This window comes from Actinia tenebrosa, unplaced genomic scaffold (genome assembly GCF_029948245.1).
Source record: "Actinia tenebrosa isolate PJP-AT-01 unplaced genomic scaffold, QUT_ActTen_1.0 PGA_scaffold11__36_contigs__length_13525064, whole genome shotgun sequence".
Taxonomy (NCBI): Eukaryota; Metazoa; Cnidaria; class Anthozoa; order Actiniaria; family Actiniidae; genus Actinia; species Actinia tenebrosa.
Genome location: NW_028292571.1, coordinates 2,127,399 through 2,149,428, shown reverse-complemented (window position 1 = coordinate 2,149,428; position 22,030 = coordinate 2,127,399). Strand labels below are relative to the sequence as shown.

General features: G+C 37.0%; 4 protein-coding genes and 1 non-coding gene across 5 annotated transcripts; 1 reads left to right on the top strand and 4 right to left on the bottom strand.

Moving 5' to 3' along the window:
* Positions 1 to 324: 324 nt before the first annotated feature.
* Positions 325 to 4,204, bottom strand: LOC116295447 (LITAF domain-containing protein). Its single transcript, XM_031703249.1, has 2 exons — positions 3,884 to 4,204; positions 325 to 1,752 (listed from the first exon to the last, which is right to left on the bottom strand). The coding sequence occupies exons 1-2, from the start codon at positions 4,126 to 4,128 to the stop codon at positions 1,644 to 1,646; spliced, it is 354 nt and encodes a 117-aa protein (XP_031559109.1). The 5' UTR covers positions 4,129 to 4,204; the 3' UTR covers positions 325 to 1,643.
* Positions 4,205 to 5,599: 1,395 nt separating this feature from the next.
* LOC148912319 (uncharacterized) lies at positions 5,600 to 9,157 on the bottom strand. The gene has a single exon (XM_089027705.1). It carries the CDS (start codon positions 7,955 to 7,957, stop codon positions 5,759 to 5,761), a length of 2,199 nt encoding a protein of 732 aa, XP_088883831.1. The 5' UTR covers positions 7,958 to 9,157; the 3' UTR covers positions 5,600 to 5,758.
* Positions 9,158 to 9,377: 220 nt separating this feature from the next.
* On the top strand, positions 9,378 to 11,928 carry LOC116290599 (uncharacterized). The gene is made up of 4 exons (XR_016119324.1): positions 9,378 to 9,670; positions 9,844 to 10,070; positions 10,177 to 10,340; positions 10,416 to 11,928. It is a non-coding gene; the product is annotated as an uncharacterized LOC116290599 (transcript).
* On the bottom strand, positions 11,311 to 14,019 carry LOC148912318 (uncharacterized). Its single transcript, XM_089027706.1, has 3 exons — positions 13,644 to 14,019; positions 13,317 to 13,463; positions 11,311 to 13,219 (listed from the first exon to the last, which is right to left on the bottom strand). Exons 1-3 carry the CDS (start codon positions 13,657 to 13,659, stop codon positions 11,904 to 11,906), a joined length of 1,479 nt encoding a protein of 492 aa, XP_088883832.1. The 5' UTR covers positions 13,660 to 14,019; the 3' UTR covers positions 11,311 to 11,903.
* An 860-nt stretch (positions 14,020 to 14,879) lies between these two features.
* On the bottom strand, positions 14,880 to 21,606 carry LOC116295445 (lipopolysaccharide-induced tumor necrosis factor-alpha factor homolog). The gene is made up of 2 exons (XM_031703248.2): positions 21,152 to 21,606; positions 14,880 to 16,775 (listed from the first exon to the last, which is right to left on the bottom strand). Exons 1-2 carry the CDS (start codon positions 21,496 to 21,498, stop codon positions 16,673 to 16,675), a joined length of 450 nt encoding a protein of 149 aa, XP_031559108.2. The 5' UTR covers positions 21,499 to 21,606; the 3' UTR covers positions 14,880 to 16,672.
* Between the last annotated feature and the right edge of the window lie 424 nt (positions 21,607 to 22,030).

Below are 22,030 nucleotides of genomic sequence, written 5' to 3'. Positions count from 1 at the left end.
GAGGAGGGAGGAAGGGCCAGGTCGGTGGGCTGGCTGGTGGTTTCTAGTGAGTAGTTCAGTACTACAATCTTGATTATGACCATGTTAGAAATAATACAAAATTCCCACCCTGCCCCCTACCCCTGGGGTCTGAGAGGAGGAAGGGCCGGGGCGGTGGGCTGGCTGGTGGTTTCTATTGAGTAGTTCAGTACTACAATCTTGATTATGAAGCCTGTTAGTAATAATAACCAATCTTTTTATATTCAGGGTTGCCTACGTCACAAGTGTTTAACAGTGTAGTCCTGTAGGATCCATATTAGTGTTGTTTATTTTATGTTCTCGATCTTGAATGAAATACTTTTATTTTATGATTCTGTTCTGCAATAATTCTTTAACAATTTTATTACTTACTCTAAATCAATGTCACAATATTAGGGACCTTTTGGTATCAATACAGAAGGATGACTACTAGGAAAATTTAAACAGAGGCATGTTGTGCGATATAGAAACAACTGCACAATCAGTTGAAGGGCTCATCTTCTGGATTGTTTTCTTAAAACAATTATTGTAATAAATAATTTTTGAGAGAGGTAGAGATGCCCATTTGTTTGCGTTGCAAGCATCGTAGCTTCTAGTACATTCATATCCAGGGGCGGATCCAGGATTTTGTTCAGGGAGGGGTGCTGCGCACAAAGTTAACCCAGGGAGGGGTGCACCCCTTAGAATCAAAGGGAAAAACAGTATTGGTTGTCTTCGACGTAGGGGCACAAGGTGGAACAGGGAGGGGTGCACACCCCCAGCACCCCTCCCCTGGATTCGCCCCTGCTATTCCTCTTGTCTCATACACACACACCTGTGTTGATAACAAATGGCCACTTTATGCCATTTTGTCAAATTAATTTCTGCTTATTAGTATTTTTTTACCCCTGTTTTATCTCCCCATACCATGGTGCACAAGCTTAGAGTGGTGGGAACGTACTATTGTTTCGCATGTACGTAAAGAAAGAATCATATACATGTTATGTATGTATGCTTCCTACATATTTATGGTCATATACATGTTATGTATAGCAAGAGAAACGTGAACTCTTGTTTTGTTGTTGTGAATTTTGAAAACTCACCCCCATCAGTTTTGTACTACAACCATGCATTGCCGAATCTTAGTGGTTTTTTCACACTAGTATTTTTAAGCACTATCATTGGTCAAACATCCACACTGGATGTTTTCAGTTTTGTACCGTATAGGTGTGTATGTGAAAGGTACGTTTTTTCAGAATCGGACGTGCTCTTAATATAATATTTCAGTAAGTACATAATGAATGATAAAATCATATAAGAGCTGCATGATTAATACGGCAAATCTTATATGCAACTTTTTATAGACGTGGCGGGAAATGCTCACGTGACATGACAAAATTCCTATCACCTGATGATGGAGGAGTTGTTCAGTACTACTAATACATGGTTTTAGATCTAGATTTTCGTTAGCATATATTTTTTGTTCATTGATATTTATAATATATATAGTTTGTGTGCATGTGTGTAGTGGTGTTTTGGTGTTATTTTCCCCCGTCATTCATTACATTGCTTGTGCAAGTGCAGCAGTTTTTCCCCCTCAAAATATATGGCGTCCTTCAGGATCGCGTTGGCCCCATGTTGGTGGCTCATAGGCGTTTGTATACGCCAAGTTCTTGATGGCAGTTGGGACAAGAATGGGATACATCCTTGAACATGTCCACAAAGAATGGTATAAGGCAGCAACCTGCTACTCCACTGAAATTGAAGATAGAAGCATAAACCGATGAATATAGCGTATGAATATAGGGTAGATAAATAGTGCAGAGATCGTGTACAAGAGAACATGAACTAAGAGAAGGAATCCTACACCTATATAGCCTTGTAACCATCATGTGCAAAGTTTGATGCTATTTTTAGCTTGGAGATATTTTGAGTGAAGAACCTGATTGGTTGATTTCTTGAGGGTAGACGGCTTCCAGTCTTGCAGTAAACAAAGCCTGTGTTTTTGTTGTGGACGTAGCGAAATATGGTGCTTTTCCTGTTCTAAAACGAGGCATTAAATGGAAGCATGATTATCGCGCGGGTATGGTAACCAATTTATAAATAGCATCAATAATTCTAAAATTAGCATCAAAGTGTGCACATGATGGGGCACGGGGATTCCTTCTCTTAGTTCATTTTCTCTTGTCCTGTATACCTATTTATTTCCCCAAAAAAATTATGCTAAATAAAATATTCCTTCTTTTCTTTCTCTCTTTCTTTCTTATATTCTTTCTTTCAGGGGACTTTCAGGGTCTCGCATGACAAAAGCAACTCGCCTCGCTTACACTCAAGCACTCTGGGGACGCAAAGAGTCAGTTGTCAATATTTTCAAAAACAACAGATTTAAATAGTTTAACGTTATTTTGGTCCTGTGATAGAAACCTCTCGAAACTAAATCCCACTGTTGCTTCCGTTTGGATTCTGAAATCCTTTTGTGCAAGCTGACTTATTTAATGAGAATTCCGTACGTCAACACACACTAGCAACCACACTTCAAAATAAGTGGCCTTCTACTCACTGACAGGCTATATTTCTATAACTTTCTTCAAAGTATTAAGATTTTTTTACAGGATTTTAATTTTCTTTCAGTTCTGCCCGTTTTTTTCATGTATACATCTTTTACCTTACTTCTTTTAGCTACATTACTGAAACTTGGTCCAATATTTATGGTTTAATTTCTATATAAGTTATAAAAATGATGATGCAAATGCAAGATGGATTTAAGTGCAAATCTCCCTAAACTTTTTTTCCTAAAAAAGAAGAGAAACAAAGTTTTAAAACTCAACAGATTTTATATCTTTAAAATTGAGAGCAAAGACTGATCAAAAGTGAGCAATATTCCCTAACCGTACTTAGAAATCCAAGTATTTTCCAGCTAAGATTGAACTACGTCTATACAGGTAATTCAAAAAATGTTGTCGTCGACCAACTCAAGTCTACGCGACTGGACCGAAAGGAACTCTGGGTAGTAATCATTGAAGCCGAGTTGACTCCATAATTTTATCTGACTAGTTATGCCTGGTTTACAGCAGCACGAACCTTCGTAGGCGAGCGGGAAGTGTTGAATGAGACGTTTTTTAAATGCCTTCATACTTTCGGAATTGTGAACTGAATCATAACTACTTTGTTTTTCTTTCCCTAAACCCGAAGACATGCATTTGATGGATTGTTACTCGCCATTATTATCTTATTACTAGCGGGAACTATTTAATTCACAACGAATATTTTACCGCTTCAGTGATTTTTACCCATATTCCTTTCGGTCCAGTCGCGTATAGGCTTGAGTCGGTCGACGACAACGTTTTTTGAATTGACTGTATACTCGGAGTTAATTCCGCCCGCGATTACGGTACGAGGATTTTTGCCAGAACTCAAGCTACACAGTTGGTCAATGCTTACTTTAAAATTAAACTACATAACTTCGTCAATAATTCTCTTTTGTTGACAATAAGCAGCAATAATGATTCTGAATTCTATCTTCTAAATTTATGCGATAGTTGGTATTCATTATCCGTTAGACCATCAATCATTGATACGAGTCGGTGTGTGAGTGATTTGAACAAACGTATATATTCCAGGCCAACCTCACCAACTTTTACAAAGAAGAGATAACTAGCTAAAAACTAGTGTGAGCTGCGTCGGTGTTTCTAATGAAACAGTAATGACAAAAAGGTAAATTATACACCGTGAAAAGATGAAAAAACTTACTGACGTTTCGGACGCTAGTCCTTCGTCTTTTACTCCGACGAGGGACTAGCGTCCGAAACGTCAGTAAGTTTTTTCATCTTTTCACGGTGTATAATTTACTTTTTATCATAACTTTTACAAAGTTATCAAAACTTACCCCGCACAGCAGATTACACAAGAAACCAGCCAAGTCATTCCACCGTTAGTATAGGTTGTTTCGGTGATAATCTTCGCTTGACAATAAGGGCAAAACATACTTTTGGCATTGTCATAGAAGTCGTTATTCGGAAGAACGTGCATCACACTGACCGGTTGATGAACGATCGTAGAGGCGTACGAAGGCTGCATTGGTTGGCCTAGATTTGGCGGTGGTTGTGGTTGTTGGGACTGTGGTTCCATCATCGTTTATTTGAAGGCAGAGAATTAGATTTTAGAGAGTGTGGAAGACTCTGGGTTTGTGATGCTCAGGTATTTGCGAAACACCTGCTTTACAGAGAAGTTAAACAAAAATACTCGTGACGTAAAGATATCTTCTTTTGTTCTCCTAGGACATATGGAGACCTACGCATAAGAATTGGTTAATTATGAATGTATTGCTGCTAAGAAACTGGCTAGAACGTAGCTTTAGTGATTAAGTTAAAAACACGTACTGTCGGTGCCGACACGGCGCATGACATGCAAATTAAAAACATCTATCATGCACCCCCATGCACAGTAGAAATTTTTTACCCCCAAACCTCACAGACCAAGAGAAATCAATGTTGCTAATTGGTTCATTCGGGCTAGTTAGTAAGCTATCTGTTCTGTCATTGACAGCATTAATTCACTACAAGCGAACCTACCTTATCAGGGATCACGAATTTAAGTGCAGTTGATTGCGAACTGCATTGAGCTAAACTGTGCTCACAAGAAGACCTTTTGCCTTTTGCTTTTAATGTTTCTCCATTTCAGACCAAGTGTGAGAATAAGATTCTTTTTTGAGTTGTATCCACATTCATGCCTTTTAATGCGCAGCCAAATCTCACGATCTCGATTACAATTCGGAATTTATATGTACGAGTGATGTTGAGTGATGCCTCGCATAAAGGCTCGTCCAATTTTGAAAACTTTCAAAACATCACGAGTATCTATAATTCCGAGTGTACGAGAATATTGTGCGATTTTTTGCTTAGAATATAATCAACGAAATTGAGCAACTTAATTGGGACTCTACAGAGAGTACAATTTGGGATTTAATTGTACTCCTCTTGTCCAATCAGAATCGAGTAATTTTGTTGAGTGTATTATAAAAGAAAGATATGGTACTCTAGGGAATGAAATGTAGTTTAAATTGAGCGTGAGACATTACACCCCAAGACGTTAATATCGTAATCAGTGTTGGCATATCAGTAAATTTCAATCGAGTGCCTAATGAGATCAGTTCGGAAGATTTGTAAAGGGTTTGATAAAGTTAATAATCGGCCATATGACTTTAAATTTTTTGCAACGTAAGAGCGAAAATGTATATAGAGGGGTGATATCATGTTGCAAACCATTATTTTACTGTGTTATTTTTTAATATTCAACTCCGGGATCCAAGGATTTTTTATGTACAGCTTTTTCAAAAACGGTTGAATACTGGATACTCTGCTGAATAGTGCATTCCAAGACCAAAGGGCATTGTGGGTGTCGCTAATTTAAAATATAAATCTCTACATGTAGTTACACGTAGTATATTGTTTCAGAGTGAAATATTTATTTATTTATTTATTTATTATTAAGGATATATAGTCTTTAATCAATAATTAATAATAACAATAATCTCTAATCAATAATTAATAAATTTTAAATATTTATACATTTTTTCAAGATTGTAAAAAACGAATAGAATTTGTCCATTATTTAAATATGAATATGTTAATATATAATACTTACAAAGAAGAAGGAATTATAAGATGAAAAACTGACTAATAAGGAAAATTGAAATATATATTAAATATATAACTATGTATCTTTATCTAAAAATCTACGTTAATAAGCTAAAAATCTAAATTTATAAAATGGCGCTTTCAGCAACCTGAATGTCTAAGTCTATGTTGTTTATATCATTATAAGTTCTTTTTATAGTCCTTGAGCCTCGTAGACATACAAGTGCAGATCTTAACAGAGAGAAACAAGTCTTGGCCCTAATCCATGCCATTGTTTTGTGGTACTCTTCACCTTTCTTTCGGGCTATCAGTTCAGCAAGCCTGCTGTGATATGTTTTGCATTCTTTACTCATACCTCCTGTTGTACAAAAGACAAGGGGAGTAAATGTTCCATGTTCGATTTCGTTTACTCTTTCGGTGTATTTCCGCTTCTTGTCATTTTCATGTAGCTTGTAGATTTTGGGTAGATCTAGATCTTTGTACGTATCTGCATTTGGGTGACAAACCCTTACGTCAAAAAAGGCAGAACGTTGCTTCTCCCAGAAACCTCGTGCATGGATGTCAAGTCTTGCGTCTGCAGCTTTGTTTGCTCCTTTGCTTAGTTTCTCATCTGAGATTGATTGTAACAAGGGCTCAATCTCTACGTCGTTGCATACTGTGCTAAGAAGCTCAGCCTCCAGATTGCGTAATTCGTTGTGACGTTGAATTACGAATCCACCACGTTTACATATCATTGCGTGATCGACCGAGAAATCTTCACCACATACACACTTTGATGGAATGTCTCTGAAAGACCAATTATAACGGAGACGTAAAGCGTCTCTAAATTCTCTCTTGTTCAAGTCGAATCCCATTTCCTTAAGAGGAATTACAGTTAACCAGGTTGATGCTCCTTTCTCTGCGGCTAAGTCCAAGGATCTGGCTGTAATCTTTGGTAGACTTTCCTTCAGGCTTTCAAACGCATCTTTGGATGCTTTTTCTTTCTCAGTGTGACATTTCTGCTTTGCTGTTTTCACTTCAATTTCATCTGGCAACTCGTGAGACTGGGAGATAATCTTCTCCACAAGTGGGGCACTTACTTTGACTGACGATGAGAATTCATACTTTGCGTCAATACACGGGTTAGTAATACCGATACCTCCATATCGTGTCGGTAGCGATAAAATCTTGCGATCATCTTCATCACAATCTTTTTGTGTCATGGCGGGTATAAACACGTCGGAGATGGCAGCTTCTAAAGGTTTCAGTAGGTCTGAGATATCTGGAAGTGTGCGAAGAAAGTACGTCCAGCGATGTTTTAAGCCAAACGTGTAGGCAGCGTAACAGGCCTGTGGCTGTGATAGAGCAAATTCTGCTAATTTGGTGATCTCGTTCACCCAGTTGTCAATCTTTTCCGTGACGTACTCGTTTAGAAACGATCTGGAACCAAGAACTGCACCAAGATGTTTGTGCCCCTCCACTGTTACATTAATGGGTGTATCCTTAAAAGTTTCTCTGACGATTTCTTCTTTTGGTGGCTTTACTATAACCCAGCACTTCTTTGCGTTGGGGAAGTACCCAAGATCTGGTCCGTACTGGTTAAGAGTGTCCCACCATTTTTTAAGATCCGCTGCTTTTCCTACACCACTAGCGTCATCAGCGAACCAGCATTGCTTGGCGTCAGAAAAAGCCTGCAATGTTGTAATAAGAGGCTGCATACTCAACGCGTACATACCCATAGCCAGTGGGTCACCTTGTGTTGTTCCCTCAGCTGACACGAGTTCTTTCCCGCCTGTGATGAATAATCTTGCTGACTGTCTGTACGAGTTGATGGCATAAACTGCAATAATAGGGCAAAGGATTCTGATGTTGTGCAAAGCAGCAGCTCTGTTTAGTGAGTTGAAAGCATTTGATGCATCAATAAGAAGTACGGCATCTGTGTTATCTGCAGCAAAGATAGTATTCATTGCGTGAACTGCAGCTTCATTCCCTGATCTCTGGCCTGCACACAATTGGAGAGAGCCACTGGTCTCGATGACGTCATCCTTTGACACATTCATTACGCACTTTCCAATGATTCTTCTGATTACCTCTCCAACTCCAATGGGTCTTACGCTGCCTTCACCTTTGTCAAGCGGTATCAAACGACTTGCAACTAATGCCTCTATGGTGGTGGGATCTACATATGTTGTACAGAGGATCTTTGTCATTGTGGCTAGTGCTTCACAAAGCTTTGAGGAGGATTGCTTGAATGACTTACAGGCAAGAATTCTTCTGAAGCCATTAGCGTCAATACCTGAAGGGCCACCCGAGCCTTTAGTTCTCAGGGCTGCTTGTCTGATCATATCACCGTCTATCTCACTATAAATCTACTCGGGTATCTCATCATCAATTGGGCCGAATAGCAATGATCCCAATTTCGCTGGCTGTGGTTCAGGATGCTTCTCCTTGAGTTGAGTCATGACGTCATCTGTAAGTGGTAATATGCCTCCGTTTGTTGATTCATTTAAGAAGCGCAATGCTGAGTTAATTTGTCCTTCCATCACAAGTTTTGCAAAGACTTTTGATCGATCAGGTGGACATGTGGTCTTGTGTTTCTTCATGCGACTTTGAATTATCCTCCCCTCGCGAATTAATTGATTGAGCTCACCGACCTTCCAGAGTGCGAGACGTTTCGCCAGAATGCGTTGGTTTTCTTTAGCTTTAGACTTTTTATTTGGCTTTTGGAGACCCACAGCCAACAGAACAAAGGCAGCTTTTAAGGCAATATGCTGTTTGTCAGAGCACGCATTCCAATCATCTATGTGTAAAGTTATTTGATCGATAAAATCTCTACCAGTTCTCCCATAAGGAACTAAAAAGACATTTCTCCTCCAAGTTGTTATTTCGTTGTAAGCTTCTAGTATGGCCATGGTAGGAATATTAATTTCCACGCCTTCTAAATTTTTACCCCAGCAGATTGTAGTTGGTTTGTTAACGTTTGTATATAATGGAAGATTACCAGGCTTACTCACGCTTTCAGAAGAACAATCACTAATTGAAATAGATGTACATGTATTCTTATCGATCTTATCGATCCATTCAGCGTTATCTCTTGGGAGAAGATTAATGTTTGTAATATTCAAATTCGTTGATGGATTCGGTTGACTAGATACATATTTAATTTCGTTCTCGTATTCTATAGAATTTTCTTGTAAAATTGAGATATCAACTGCTGAAGAATTTAGTCTATTTGATGCAGCTTGCTTTTCCTTTGGGTTTTTATTTTTGGATCCTTTAGGTCGACCTCGTTTTCTCGGTTCCACTTGCGTGATCGTTGACTTCTCATTGACAGGTTTTCTAGGTCTTCCTCGCTTACGCTCAGTTTGGCTGTCATTCGCAGAAATAAGGTCATCTTGGTTATTTATCATCTTTCCAGCTTCTCCAAAATAAAGTATTACGGCTTGGATAGTTTAGTTTAGATTCATTATGTTTTAATTGAAGAAATATGGCTCCTTTGTAGGAGCTCCAACGGGACGTCCTTCCTGCATGATAGCTTCTTGAATGATACAGGCCAGAATTGACGGGCCACGATACCAAAACATGAGTATAAACATGCATTGCTATGAATTGTTTTCGATACGAATTCATAAAATCGATTATTCTCTCTTTAAATATAGAACTGTCTTCTCAATTTTACTGAATTTGCGTTTTTCAGTTTTGTGGCCCGTCAAACTGGATGCGCACGCAACCCTAAACTCGTAGAAAACTCGACCTCGTAATAGGCCTTTTGCAGCTAGAGATCACGTGCTTGGATACCGCATAGCAACGCCATACTGGAGAGCAAGCTCTCCAGTAAACAACAGAGATCTAAAGGTCATACAAGCGTGCTTTCAAACGAAGAATTATAGTTAATACAAGCCCAAGAGCATTCCGTTTCTAGATATTCAGTTAATACAACTCGAACTTGTATGTAAAGTGAGGGTTCTAAGTGGAATTCGTCGCGGTTTGGAGTGGAGTTCGTCGCTTTTGCGGCCGGCTTCGGCGTCGGAGTAGAAACAAAATGGCTGCTAACGAAGGTATGTCTGAAAAAAACTATCTTTTAAACAAACTAATCGGCGGCTTTTTATGATAAAAAACGAAGAAGTTAACTTCATACTAAAGAGGGTTTAAATGGAAAGAGAAATTCGAGTCCATACCACTGCTATGATTGATATTTTTACTTAAACTTTTGGGTCTTTTCTACGGCTAGGTGATTCAACGAATGAACAAACTCAGTCTCACGATGAGATACAGTTTTCTTCCACTTCGAAGCCTAAAAAGAAATCTTGCTACCACTGCTGTGTCCCTCAGTGTAATGGTGATTCAAGATATCACAAAGAGCTGCTGTTTCATCGCATTCCGGGTGGAAAAGAAAGCCAAGAACTTCGCAAACAGTGGTTAGTTAAGATTCGAAGAGACGAAGGACCTTATTTCAAGGTAAGATTTTGAAATAAAAATTTAACTGTCATTATTCATTGGTTTTTACTGCCTCATTTGAGCGTTCAGGCTGCATTTATAGTTACCTTTTCTTTGTTTTATCTAGATAACAAGCAGTACGAGGGTTTGTTCGAGGCATTTTGAAAAGGAAGATTACCTTCCCCCTGACAATGCTGGGAGACGATTGCTTAAAAGAGGATCTATTCCCTCTCAGTTTGACTGGGCAGCGAAACCTGTTAAGAGAAGGAAGATCATTCGTAATGTCAGCAGGTAAGGCCAATATTTTCATTCATAAGTGTACTTATGTGCTTGCCTATAAGTAAAGAATGACTCTTTTATTCTTAGAGAAACACAAACTGACGAGAGTGACATTGATGACAACAATGAAATTTCTGAGGCTAGTGAACCCCAAAGACCAACGGTGCAGGAAGAATTAGAAGCACTCAGACTAGAGCTTTTACAGAAAACAAGAGAACTGGAAAACAGTAGACAAGAAATAGCTGCTGCATTGGAACAAGTCAAGGCAGCAAAGGCACAAGCTGAAGTAGAAATTCAGAATGCTAAGCTAGTTGCTGCTAAGCAGCTTGCTACATACAAGTTTGGAGTAGAAAGGTTTTCTACAGATAATGATGCAATAAGGTTTTATACAGGTTTTCCATCCTATGAGCACATAAAATTTTTTTTTGATTTTGTTTAAACCAACTGCAGAGAGAATGATTTATTGCTATGCTACAGGTGAGAGGGAGAGCCGCCCAGGGGCACGAAATATGCTAGTCATAGATGAACTGTTTATGTTTTTAGTAAGACTTAGACTAGGTTTATTTGCGCAAGACCTTGCTCACAGATTCCAAATCCATGTTTCTTCTGTCAGTAGGAAAATAACTTCATGGTGTAATTATTTATATTTTATGTTGGGGAGCCAACCATTGTGGCCTTCAAGGGAGGCGGTCGATCAGTACATGCCTGAATGTTTTACCAGACTATATCCAATGACTAGAGTAATCATAGACTGTACTGAGATTTTTGTTCAGACCCCTAGTTCATTACTTCTGCAATCTCAGTTATATTCTTCCTATAAGAGCAATACCACCCTGAAAGGTTTGGTTGGGATAACTCCTTATGGGGCAGTTTCCTTTGTTTCTGGGTTATATACTGGAGCAATATCTGATAAGGAAATCACTAGGTGTTGTGGTATTTTGGATTTGCTAGAAATGGGAGATTCAGTTATGGCAGACAAAGGTTTTGATGTAGAGGACCTTTTAATTGAAAAGGGAGTAAAGCTCAATATTCCTCCTTTCTTAGAGAGTCAAGCTCAGTTTTCAACAAAGGATGTACAAAAAACCAAAGCAATAGCTAGTGTTCGAATTCATGTTGAAAGGGCCATCAGGAGAATAAAGGAATATCATTTTTTTGATTCTGATGTTCCACTTAATGCATTAGGATCAATCAACCAACTGTACACAGTGGCATGTCTTCTAACAAATTTCCAAGGCCCCTTAATAGCTAATGGCAATAATGGGAATCAACAGTAACTGGTAATAGCTATTTGGAATAGAAATCACATTAAACCCATGAAATGGTACTAGTCTAATAAATACTTATTCCTTGAGAATTTTTTATTTTCTATTGCAGTTATTTTTTCATATTTTCTGCAATAGTTGTATAGTAAAATACCATTTTTTATGGGTTTACTGTGGTAACTATAATAAGTCAACTTATTAGTCACTTTCAAATGCAATGTGGAAATCCTTTCCAGTATTTATAATCTTTTTAGGATATTATTTTAAACATTGGTTTTCAGTGTTCAAAGAAATGATATTATTTTAAAAAGTGTTAAAAATAAAAACTATCAACCTTGTCTTTTGCTTCTTGAAAAAAATCTTTGTCAAAAAGAATTCTCTTGCAAACAAGAAGATTGTCACTTATGTAACTAAAAAAATCACACCATTCAAGGCCAGTCAGGGCTAGCTGGCACTGTACTTGATAATAGTAGATATCAGTTTTCTTTAAAGAGTATTCATTGGTGATAGGATCATTGGTAAGGTATCTGACATTGCCAAAGTCAGTCTCCCCCTCCTTTACAACCTTGATTTCCAACAGCCCAAAAGGATTGGAGCCATTCTGAACTGCCTCTAGGTCATACACCTTACGGTCGGGGCTGCAACCCAGCCATGGACATTTAGGATGGATGATTAGACCGGATGGAAATAAATTAACTGATCCACCCTTCAAGTTGTTAGCATAGGTCATTGCAGCTGTTGGTTCCATTTCAATTCCCCTTCTCATAGGTGCAGTTACAACATGGCGAGATGGATTGAGCTGCTTTACCAAGTTTTCAAAATCTCTTACTTTTTTTGCAACAATTCCAAACTTACTGGCGGTAATGCGTTTGCTTCTCAACACGTGCCACAGATTGTTTGCACTTTGAGTCATTGTTTTCTCCTGGATGTCAAGTGATGCCTCTGTGCTTACCCTCAGTGCATCCAAGGAAGCTTGCTGCTGTTGAGTCCGGCAACTTGAGAAAGTGTTCTCAAATCTGCTTTCAGCAGAATCCAAAGGTAGCTTTGGAAAGTTAGTGCAGCTAAAATCATTTATAACATAGTCCTGGGACAGTTTTTGTTGATAGGAAATAATTGAGCCTTTGGGAACTTTACCAAATTTACATTGCACAAATGAAATGCTTGCAAGGTTCTCTGCACTTGGGAGTATACTAGCTATCAGTGGTTTAGTTTCGAAGTTATCAAAGTCTTCTTTTGTCATTGTTCTGTAAACCTCTGATGGAGAGTAAAGAGTGCTCTTTATGAATTTGCTATAATTTGCACCTATTTTTGGTTTTTTGACCAAGATGTCTTGGATTTCTTTCTGCTCAATCTTTTTACCTCTTGGAATACTCCATCTTTGGGGCATGCTAGTACATGTTAAGGAGTCAGGGACAGAGCGGAGACCAAGCTGTTTGCAGTGGGCAATGTAGTAAAGAAGACCAACTACATGATGGCAGTATCCACCTATGCCAGCTACACATGAGCATCTCCCAGAAGCTGAGCAGTCAGTCAACTTGATTTTAGCTTGGAGTATATATGGAGGCTCGCTCTTTTTCATTGAGCGGTAGCATCGGGCATTTATTACCGCAGAATCCAAATCATAGGCAACTATTAACAAAAGAACAAAGCGAATACAATAAGAGAGTGAACTCAAGAAGCCATATCAGAGGTATACAATAATTCAAACAACCAATGGGTAATTTACCTTTAATATCATGTAAATATCCAGGCTCGGCAAAAAACTTGTAAGCTTTAGAAGTACTCTTACAACCAGACTTGTCTTTTGCGTAATTTTCCACGAACGCAAAGGTTAACTCAGGCAGGGAACTTATATCTTGTGAAGAGTTTTCGGCTGGTGTAAACAAACAAAAGAGACCCAAAAGTTTAAGTAAAAATATCAATCATAGCAGTGGTATGGACTCGAATTTCTCTTTCCATTTAAACCCTCTTTAGTATGACGTTAACTTCTTCGTTTTTTATCATAAAAAGCCGCCGATTAGTTTGTTTAAAAGATAGTTTTTTTCAGACATACCTTCGTTAGCAGCCATTTTGTTTCTACTCCGACGCCGAAGCCGGCCGCAAAAGCGACGAACTCCACTCCAAACCGCGACGAATTCCACTTAGAACCCTCACTTTACATACAAGTTCGAGTTGTATTAACTGAATATCTAGAAACGGAATGCTCTTGGGCTTGTATTAACTATAATTCTTCGTTTGAAAGCACGCTTGTATGACCTTTAGATCTCTGTTGTTTACTGGAGAGCTTGCTCTCCAGTATGGCGTTGCTATGCGGTATCCAAGCACGTGATCTCTAGCTGCAAAAGGCCTATCCAATAGACGACTTGCACCTTAAAAGGAGCAGTTTTGTCAAAATGAAGAGCAGAAATGAATAGAGCATCTCGGTATTAGCAGGGAGGCCGAGTTTCAGCTCATAATAAGCGAAAAAGGAGAAATGGCATTAGATATAACATCAAATGTTTTATGAGGTTTTGTATGGGAAAATGCACTGGATGGCAATCAAAAGCTTACAAGCCAACACTTTTCCCATACAAATCCTTGTAAAATATTTTATTTTATATTCAATATCATTTCAACATCTCGAGCTGAAACTTCGCCCTCTTAATATGTGTTCTTTTCATTTCTGGAGTTCATTGACTCATTTGCTCTTTTAAGAGGGATGGAGTCATGTGACCTCTTAGTGCAAGTCGTCTACTGTTAAATAAAGGTTTGGGTTAGGTAAGGGTTTCTCTCAATAGTCTTACATGAATTGCTAACCAGTTTCAGGGTACTGATAAAAATTGAAATTTTTTATACCAAATATCAAGAGAATATTTGAAAATAAGGAATGTGTCTTTTTAGGTACTGGGAACTGCTCCTGCTTTAAAGTATGGGAATGCATATAAGTATAGATAGTTATATTTAGGATTTCTTTTCAGAATTTTATGTGAAGAAAGGTTAATCATAAAAAAAATTCAAAGATTACAATCAAGCTTTATTTTTGAAGGTGAGGTCTCAAGATAAGAGAGTCAAGATAAGAGAATCAAGATAAATGATATAAAAAACAATATGTGGACTATTTGTTGGTATTGATCAAAAATAGGATCCAACTATACAGCATCTCTAAACCTTATACAAATTCAAACCCACATGTAATAATACAGGTAACAAGATTATGCAAGGTGTTGAACGTGTTGAGTTGTTCATACAGATTGCAGAATAAAATTAATGTCACTTGTATTACTATCTCATGCACAACACATTCTCTTCATTACACATAGTAACTACGTTTTACTGTTTGCAACAAAGATTTCTTACACAGTTAAATGAGTGCTAAAATTAGCAGCATTTGCTCTGCAGCATGCACAGTTTTATTGCATGGCCTTATTGCTTGTATTACTGCACCTTTAATAAAGAGCACTGGATATGATTAATGCTAGTTGCCATCCTAAGATAAAACAAATGCTGTTCCTATACAAATGTCTATCAGTTATGACACCATTGATTAAGAACAAAATTATGCTTTTGAGAAACAACTACAACTAGAATGATTTTCATAAACCTGTAAAATAAATGTCAAAGTAACAATTATTAATACAAACTAGTACAAGTTATTACTCATTAGACTTTCAACAATGAAGTTATAAATAAACTTCAATAAACTTTCACTGAATAAACTTTAATTTTCTCGCTAATAACTGCTATTACACATTATTATGTGTTAATAGAAGTTTATAGCTAAATTTTGTTTCACAGGTTTTGAAAATCACTTTATCACCATTTGAGTCCACACAATGCTGAACATCACTACAAATAAGAAACACATGCAGGATATAAAGAAATGTTGTGTTTTTTTTTTAATCCTAATTTCTGTTTCAAAATTAAAAAAGTAACAGTCAGATACAAGTTTGTGTTTTAAACTTTTGAACTGTTATATATGGATCTCTACTCGTGACTTTACAAGGCTTTGTGGCATATATCATTAAAGTGTAAATAATAAATCTATGAAAGAAAATCCAATTAACAGTTTCTATTTATTAACTATTAGCCACTATCACCCAACTACGACAGTTATCATAACAATACACCAGTGACAAGAATACAAGAACAGCTATTGTATTGCTGGCTTTCACTCAGCTGATAAAAGTTTTGAATCTCATTATCTGATCCACGTGCTGTCAGCCAGAAAGAATTCTATTGAAAACTTGTGATTCGACTGATGAACATTCCACACGAGACGGAATTATGTCACTAGTGCAACTCATGACCAATTTGAATGGCTATTTTCTGTACTGAATAGCCTTCTCACTGTATTTTCACTGTATGAGAGGCTAGTCAGGGTCTTGAATAATAATGGAAGTCATATTTCTATTCCATGTATACGAGCAAGTAGAAGTGATGGCTAAATAGTGAATTTTATGCCTCCTGGGTATTGATATTAATACTGTTCTGGTTGAGTGATAGTGATAACAGCCACTAAATTAAAGACTGTTGCAAACCAGAGTGACGATACTTAACCCATGACATAGAAATAAGTCTAATACTTCTAAGTAGAGTGCAAACTATATATTCGTGAAATAGTGTTAACTAATTAGTACAAAATGGCATCAATAAAACAATTGAAAACAAAAGAAAGAATGTGTTTAGAGTGGCAACAGTATAACCATGAAACTTTAGTAATACTAAATAGCACAATTTCATGCAAATTCCATTGTTTTCTATTGTTTAGTTAGCACTATTTTGTACTATTTAGTAATTAGTGTTTCACGGATTTATTGTTTTTACTCTAGTGTTATTTAGTTGGTGTGTTATTTAATGGATATATATGGTTTACACTCTAGCCTGTGATTACAATGTTGTCTTATATTTTGTATCGACTTTTAAACATTAAGTTCTAGGTTTTGTTTTATGGCTGTTGTCATCACTCTAACAAATGAATATAATTTTACTTCATGGATTTAATGTTTGCACCATAGGCAAAAAGTGTGTGTTTTTTTCTTCTAAGAAGCGTTTTACTACTAAGCTTTTATTCAGGCCAATACTGGTATTGTAAATCCACGGCCATCACATTCTGCTGTAAGATCCAACTTGTCTTCTGCAGTTGGGACAAGAGTGGAGTACGTCCTTGCAGCCATCAATGACAAATGGCAACCAACAACATGGCCAGCTGCAAATAATAAACAAAATGTCATGTCAACGATGATGATAATGATGATGATGATAAGGGATCTTATTTAGCAAAAATGAGTGAAGGCTACTGTGGTGCCCCTGTCCAACTTAGTAATGTTATCTTGTTACCAGTACGCTACTAACTCAGCAGGAACATAGGCAGGGGCCCTCCCCTTTTTGGCAACGAAATGGGACATCGGTAATTTAAATTTTTTTTGTGAAAGTAAAATGTAAAAACACTTTCGAATAAATGTGATAATAGAGAAAAGACTTGTACATTTATTTCTTGTTATTTTATGTCCCACTTTACAAATGTAATACAAATAAATGTGCTTATGAGATGGCATAAATGTGGCATTAATAACATTCTTTTCAACAAGAATAATGTGCATGAAGCCAAATATTTCCCCCCTCATACTGTAGATAGAAACCTATATTTACACAGGGTTATCCAGTCAGATATACAAAATGCAATCTGATATCAAAAGGAGCCCTGTACATCTTATGCTATGGAAGTAAAATTCAAAATTTAGTTTCAACTTTTTTAGAACTTGAGGAAACCACAAAAAAGCTATTTTGTACTAAAGAATGCTATAGCTACCAATGCAAACAAGCTTCCATGAACAGATGTCCTAACCATCTTGTCATCCATTCATATGTAATGTATGTATGTCAAAAAAGTGGTTGGTCAGTACCCGCTCATTCTCAATGGGCAAATTAGTTTTACCGCCATTTGCATTGCTACGCGGCAACCCAAGCAAAAATCGCGGTGTGCACTTTGCAATAGACTGCCATTAATTAAACACATTGACATCATTTACACGTGTGTGATTCAAAAGGTGCCAAAGTGCACGTCACGATTTTTGTCTGGGGTGGCTGCGTAGCAATGCAAATAGGGGTAACTCAGTCCTACCTAGATTCTTGCTAAACATTAGTGGTTAAAATGACAGGCAAGACAAATATGCGCCGACTGACTTGGTTATGTGCTATATTCTTGTTTCCTTTAATGACTCCAGAGTTGCTAAATCATTAATAACAAAGTCTGCCATCATTTTTTATCATATGTTCATTTAAATCAAATTAAAAAAAAGTATATTAGCTTCTTACAATCTGGCATAATTGACCACTATATAAATTATAGCTATACTTTGATAATTCATTTGGTACTGATATTTCATCTCATTTTATTTATTTTTTATTTAGTTACTTTGTGCTTTTTGTCAGGTCATGTACTCCATATTGTGAGACTTATTCATTATTTACTAATTTAATTATTCATTATCTTATCCATTTAAAATATGCTAATATACATATATTTTTTCTGTATTATTCTCCCAAGTTTATTGCCGAATGTTTTTTAAAGCTTTTGTGTTATTTCTGAGTACCTTTTACCATAAACTGTAATTCTTTCAACTTTGTAAAATCTATTTTTCAATATATGGTAATAACGTTATTGTTGTTGTGAAATCGTATCCTTTACCTTACTTTAAAAGGTAAAGTAAAGTGACTACATTTAATGTTGGCAGTTCCTTCAATTGAGATTCAACTGCTATCAATGGAAGCCAAAACTTTGCACTTAACCTCCTTTTTTTTAATCAGTGCTCTGTTTTAATAATATCCAAGGCGAAGCTACACAGATTAGAGAGAAGTTATTCAAAACAGGCGTGAAGATCCTGAGGATCGAACCGTGGACCTCTAGCTCCGAAGGTCGTGCCCTAACCAAATGATCTACACCTTTCATTAACGAATTTCAAAGTCAAACTGGGGAGGCTAAGGGAGGAAGAGGCCATTTTACAACCAAAAGTCTGCATAAAAAAAGCTTTTTAATATGATACAGCTAATTTACGTCACATGTTCTACCAATATCTCTCATGTTTTGATTGGACTTTCGGCAGCAAAAATCTAGGCTGCAACTACACTCAAAATTCTGGCAATGGATGAGTTCCCAGTAATTTGATCCTGCGTTTCACGCAATGCATCTATGGATTGCCAGGGGGCAAACAAACCAAGTCGTCACAAGAGATGTATGGGGAAGAATCATATTTTCCACTAAAGTCTGTGATTTGGTAGTGAATACTGCACTTTATCTCTCTAATTTTATCGGATGTGAAGTCAGAAATATGTATTCATCGAATATGTGAGTTTTTTGTTTGAATAGTGTGATATTACAGTCGGAAAACTCAATTTTCTCGCGTAAACTAGATTGTGAAAGTACATAGTGACACTTTGACTAAATGACTCAAAATAGCAAGATTTTTGTGCAGACATTAATGGAATTACTCAAGAAGATTTAAAATTTAAAGATTCGAAAGCTACATTTGAATTCCCAGAATAACTTACTGTTCACACGTGACAAATTAGCTCTAAATATCATTATATGTGTATGTATAAACACATACACCGTTCTCATAATGGCTGACAAGCACACGAAAACGAGGTCATTCAATCATTTTGCAAGGCTGAGCAAGGCTGCTTATTCAAAATAAGGTAGATATTGCAAACTTAGGCAAAAACAAAAGGTCAAATTCTATAATCTTCACAATCTTAATGATGAACCATACACGTTTTGAATTTCAAGAGGACAAAACCCTCAAATTTTAGGTAATATTCCATTATTTTTCAAAGTTTAAGACAGTTCTGTTCATTAGAACAATGTAAAAATTTGTTCTGTTTGTTTTATGCTCAATTTTAACGATAACTTACACACCGTAGAACCTGAACGAAAAAAGTTTTTCCATTGTCTACAATAGTTTACTACGACAACTTTTATCAGTATTTTATAAATATAGTCTAAGTTACATGTTCGGAGAAAATTACTCATGTTTCTTCCTTAGTGTTGGTTTTATGATTTTCCCCCAAAATTGTATAAACGCATGTCATTCCGGAGTGATTATCTCAAAAACAAGCTCCTGACACCCCATTTAAAAAAAATCAGCATTAAATTTAAGGTTAGGAAAGTTTCAATTTTCAGTTTATCATTTATCAAAGAAGTCAGCCACCTTAAGCTTTTGTCGTATTGTCTGATGCACAAGTTTATAGCATGTTTTATTGTATGGCAAGGTAATTTCATGCGCTATGATTGGTCAATTTGCGGTCCAATACTTACGGTCTGGACCGAAAAATGAAATGGTTCACTGAGTATACGTACTTATGATCTTTTAAAACATTCAAATCTTCGTTATAAAAAACTATTTATTGATGAAAATCATCGGGAAACCTTAATAAATTATTAAAGATAACCAAAAGAATATTAATATTCTCTTGAGATAACTGAAAGTCACTGGAATTTGATGTAAAACTTAACATACGAGCGACAAGCTCTTTCAATCAAGGCTCTACAGTATTTTTCATCTTGGTTGTGAATATCTTGAAGTCAAAAGGAATTTTTGAAGTACGACAGTTTTCTTCTCAACTCATGTTGAGTTCTTGAGGTCTTCTTTTGATGCCTTCTTTGCTTTGCATTTACATGTTTTGCAAAAGAAAGCCTCACTTTTGTTAACTAGTATTTCAGAAAACTTTAAACTATAGCTAAATTCTTTCAAAGTAAACTTAAACTTCTCTTTCTGAGCGACTCATACACTACATGACTTGTGGCACGTACAGGAAGTTCTTCCAATGCAGTGCTCGTTTGACATGTGTTGTCAACTTTACTTTTAATCTCAATGCCTTGCCATACAATAAATATCTTATTAACCTCGTTTGCCCAGTCTGTACCTTAAGTTATGGATCCTCGTCTTTTTCCACTTTTTCATGGCCCCGCTACGCGCTTAGGCCATAAGACAGTGGAAAAAAACTCGGTCCATAACTTACGGTACGGACCTCGCACTCGGTTAATAAGAGCTATTTACCAGACTCTAGGCAGACAAACTTTGTGATCTAAACATAGCCCTTTTATATTGAAAAATCTTAAATGCCATATTAAATTGTTTTTAAGATGATAGACCCTTTATTGTTAATAAACTTTGGCTTTTAGCTAAGCTTAGTATTGTAAGATCTTTTATGATAATTTTTAGTTCCTCGTAGACCGTTTCTCGTCCACACAGAACTTTATCGTAATAAAAAGCATCTCGATTTAGCTTAAATTATCCATAATAATATTATTTTTCTATAATACAAGCCAGTTTTTCCATCTCTCTGTCCCTAACCTACAGAAGTTAAGATTTCGTCATCAACAAGCTAAGGTATAAGGTATCTTCCCAGTTCTAGAATATAGCTCCTGTTTCACTTTTTGCTTAACAAGTTAAGAGAGTAAAACCAACAACTAAACTTAAGTATATAAAAACAAAGCCTCAAAGGCAAGAAAACGAGGAGACATTCTTTAGCAATACAGGCGCTTATGAGTGTTTTAACTAACTAGAAATCTAGAATACTTACAAGACAAAGAAGAGAACAACACAAATAATCCAAGCTAGAGAGCCAGGCACGTATTCGGTGGCAGTGACGATACTCGCTTGGCAGTGAGGGCACATCATCGCCACTGGAGTCTCCCCAAAGAACGCCGGAGTAATGACAGTAGTTGTAGGCTGTGTTTGGATGATTGTGGTAGTGTTATGGGACTGTTGATGATGAGCTGGGTAAGGTTGGGATGGAGGATAGCCTTGTTGAGGGTACCCAGGCTGTTGTGGAGGGTATCCAGCTTGTTGTGGTGGATATCCAGGTTCTTGAGGAGGATAGGGATTTTTCTGTGGATCCCCAGGATATGGTGGTGGTGCCTGAGACATATTGGATTCAGTTATTACACTGCTTCTTGGTAAACTTTGCTTAAATTCCTTCGATATTTTCTGCCCTTGATGGATCCTCAATCCGATATCGATTGACGCATCCCTAAAACAAATCACGTGATCTTCACAGTCCGCCCACGCTTGTCACGTGATCAGGCTTTCAGCCAGCCTAAAATTCGATTTTTAAATATAATTGTTGTGCTTTTAATTCGTGTTTTTTGTGCGTGCGTGTGTGGCAAACCCACAAATCCCACAAAATATTGCGGTGTTCATAAATACTAGTAAATACGACGCATATACGGGAGCCCCTTTTTCCTCTTACACTAGGATGTCACATCAAAACAATCTTCAACAATCTATGGTTTAAACGCAAAGGATCATGGTCATCGGACGGGGTCAAATCAACGCAAGTTCGTACCTGTATCAATCACAGGCAGCCCAAACAAGGTTCCTGTGTATGGTTTATAAGGAAATGTATGGGAGTTATGATTAAGGTCATGAAAATAAAATGTTTCACTCAACAATTTGCCTC

Excerpts from the sequence above, each read along its gene's own strand:
- LOC116295445 (XM_031703248.2), bottom strand. The coding sequence starts at position 21,498 with ATGTCTCAGGCACCACCACCATATCCTGGGGATCCACAGAAAAATCCC. Across the intron at positions 16,776-21,151 it reads GTTGTTCTCTTCTTTGTCTT|CTGGCCATGTTGTTGGTTGC; the intron begins GTAAGTATTCTA and ends TATTATTTGCAG.
- LOC148912319 (XM_089027705.1), bottom strand. The coding sequence starts at position 7,957 with ATGATCAGACAAGCAGCCCTGAGAACTAAAGGCTCGGGTGGCCCTTCA.
- LOC148912318 (XM_089027706.1), bottom strand. Across the intron at positions 13,220-13,316 it reads ATATTTACATGATATTAAAG|TTGCCTATGATTTGGATTCT; the intron begins GTAAATTACCCA and ends TTTTGTTAATAG.
- LOC116295447 (XM_031703249.1), bottom strand. The coding sequence starts at position 4,128 with ATGATGGAACCACAGTCCCAACAACCACAACCACCGCCAAATCTAGGC. Across the intron at positions 1,753-3,883 it reads TGTGTAATCTGCTGTGCGGG|TGGAGTAGCAGGTTGCTGCC; the intron begins GTAAGTTTTGAT and ends CTTCAATTTCAG.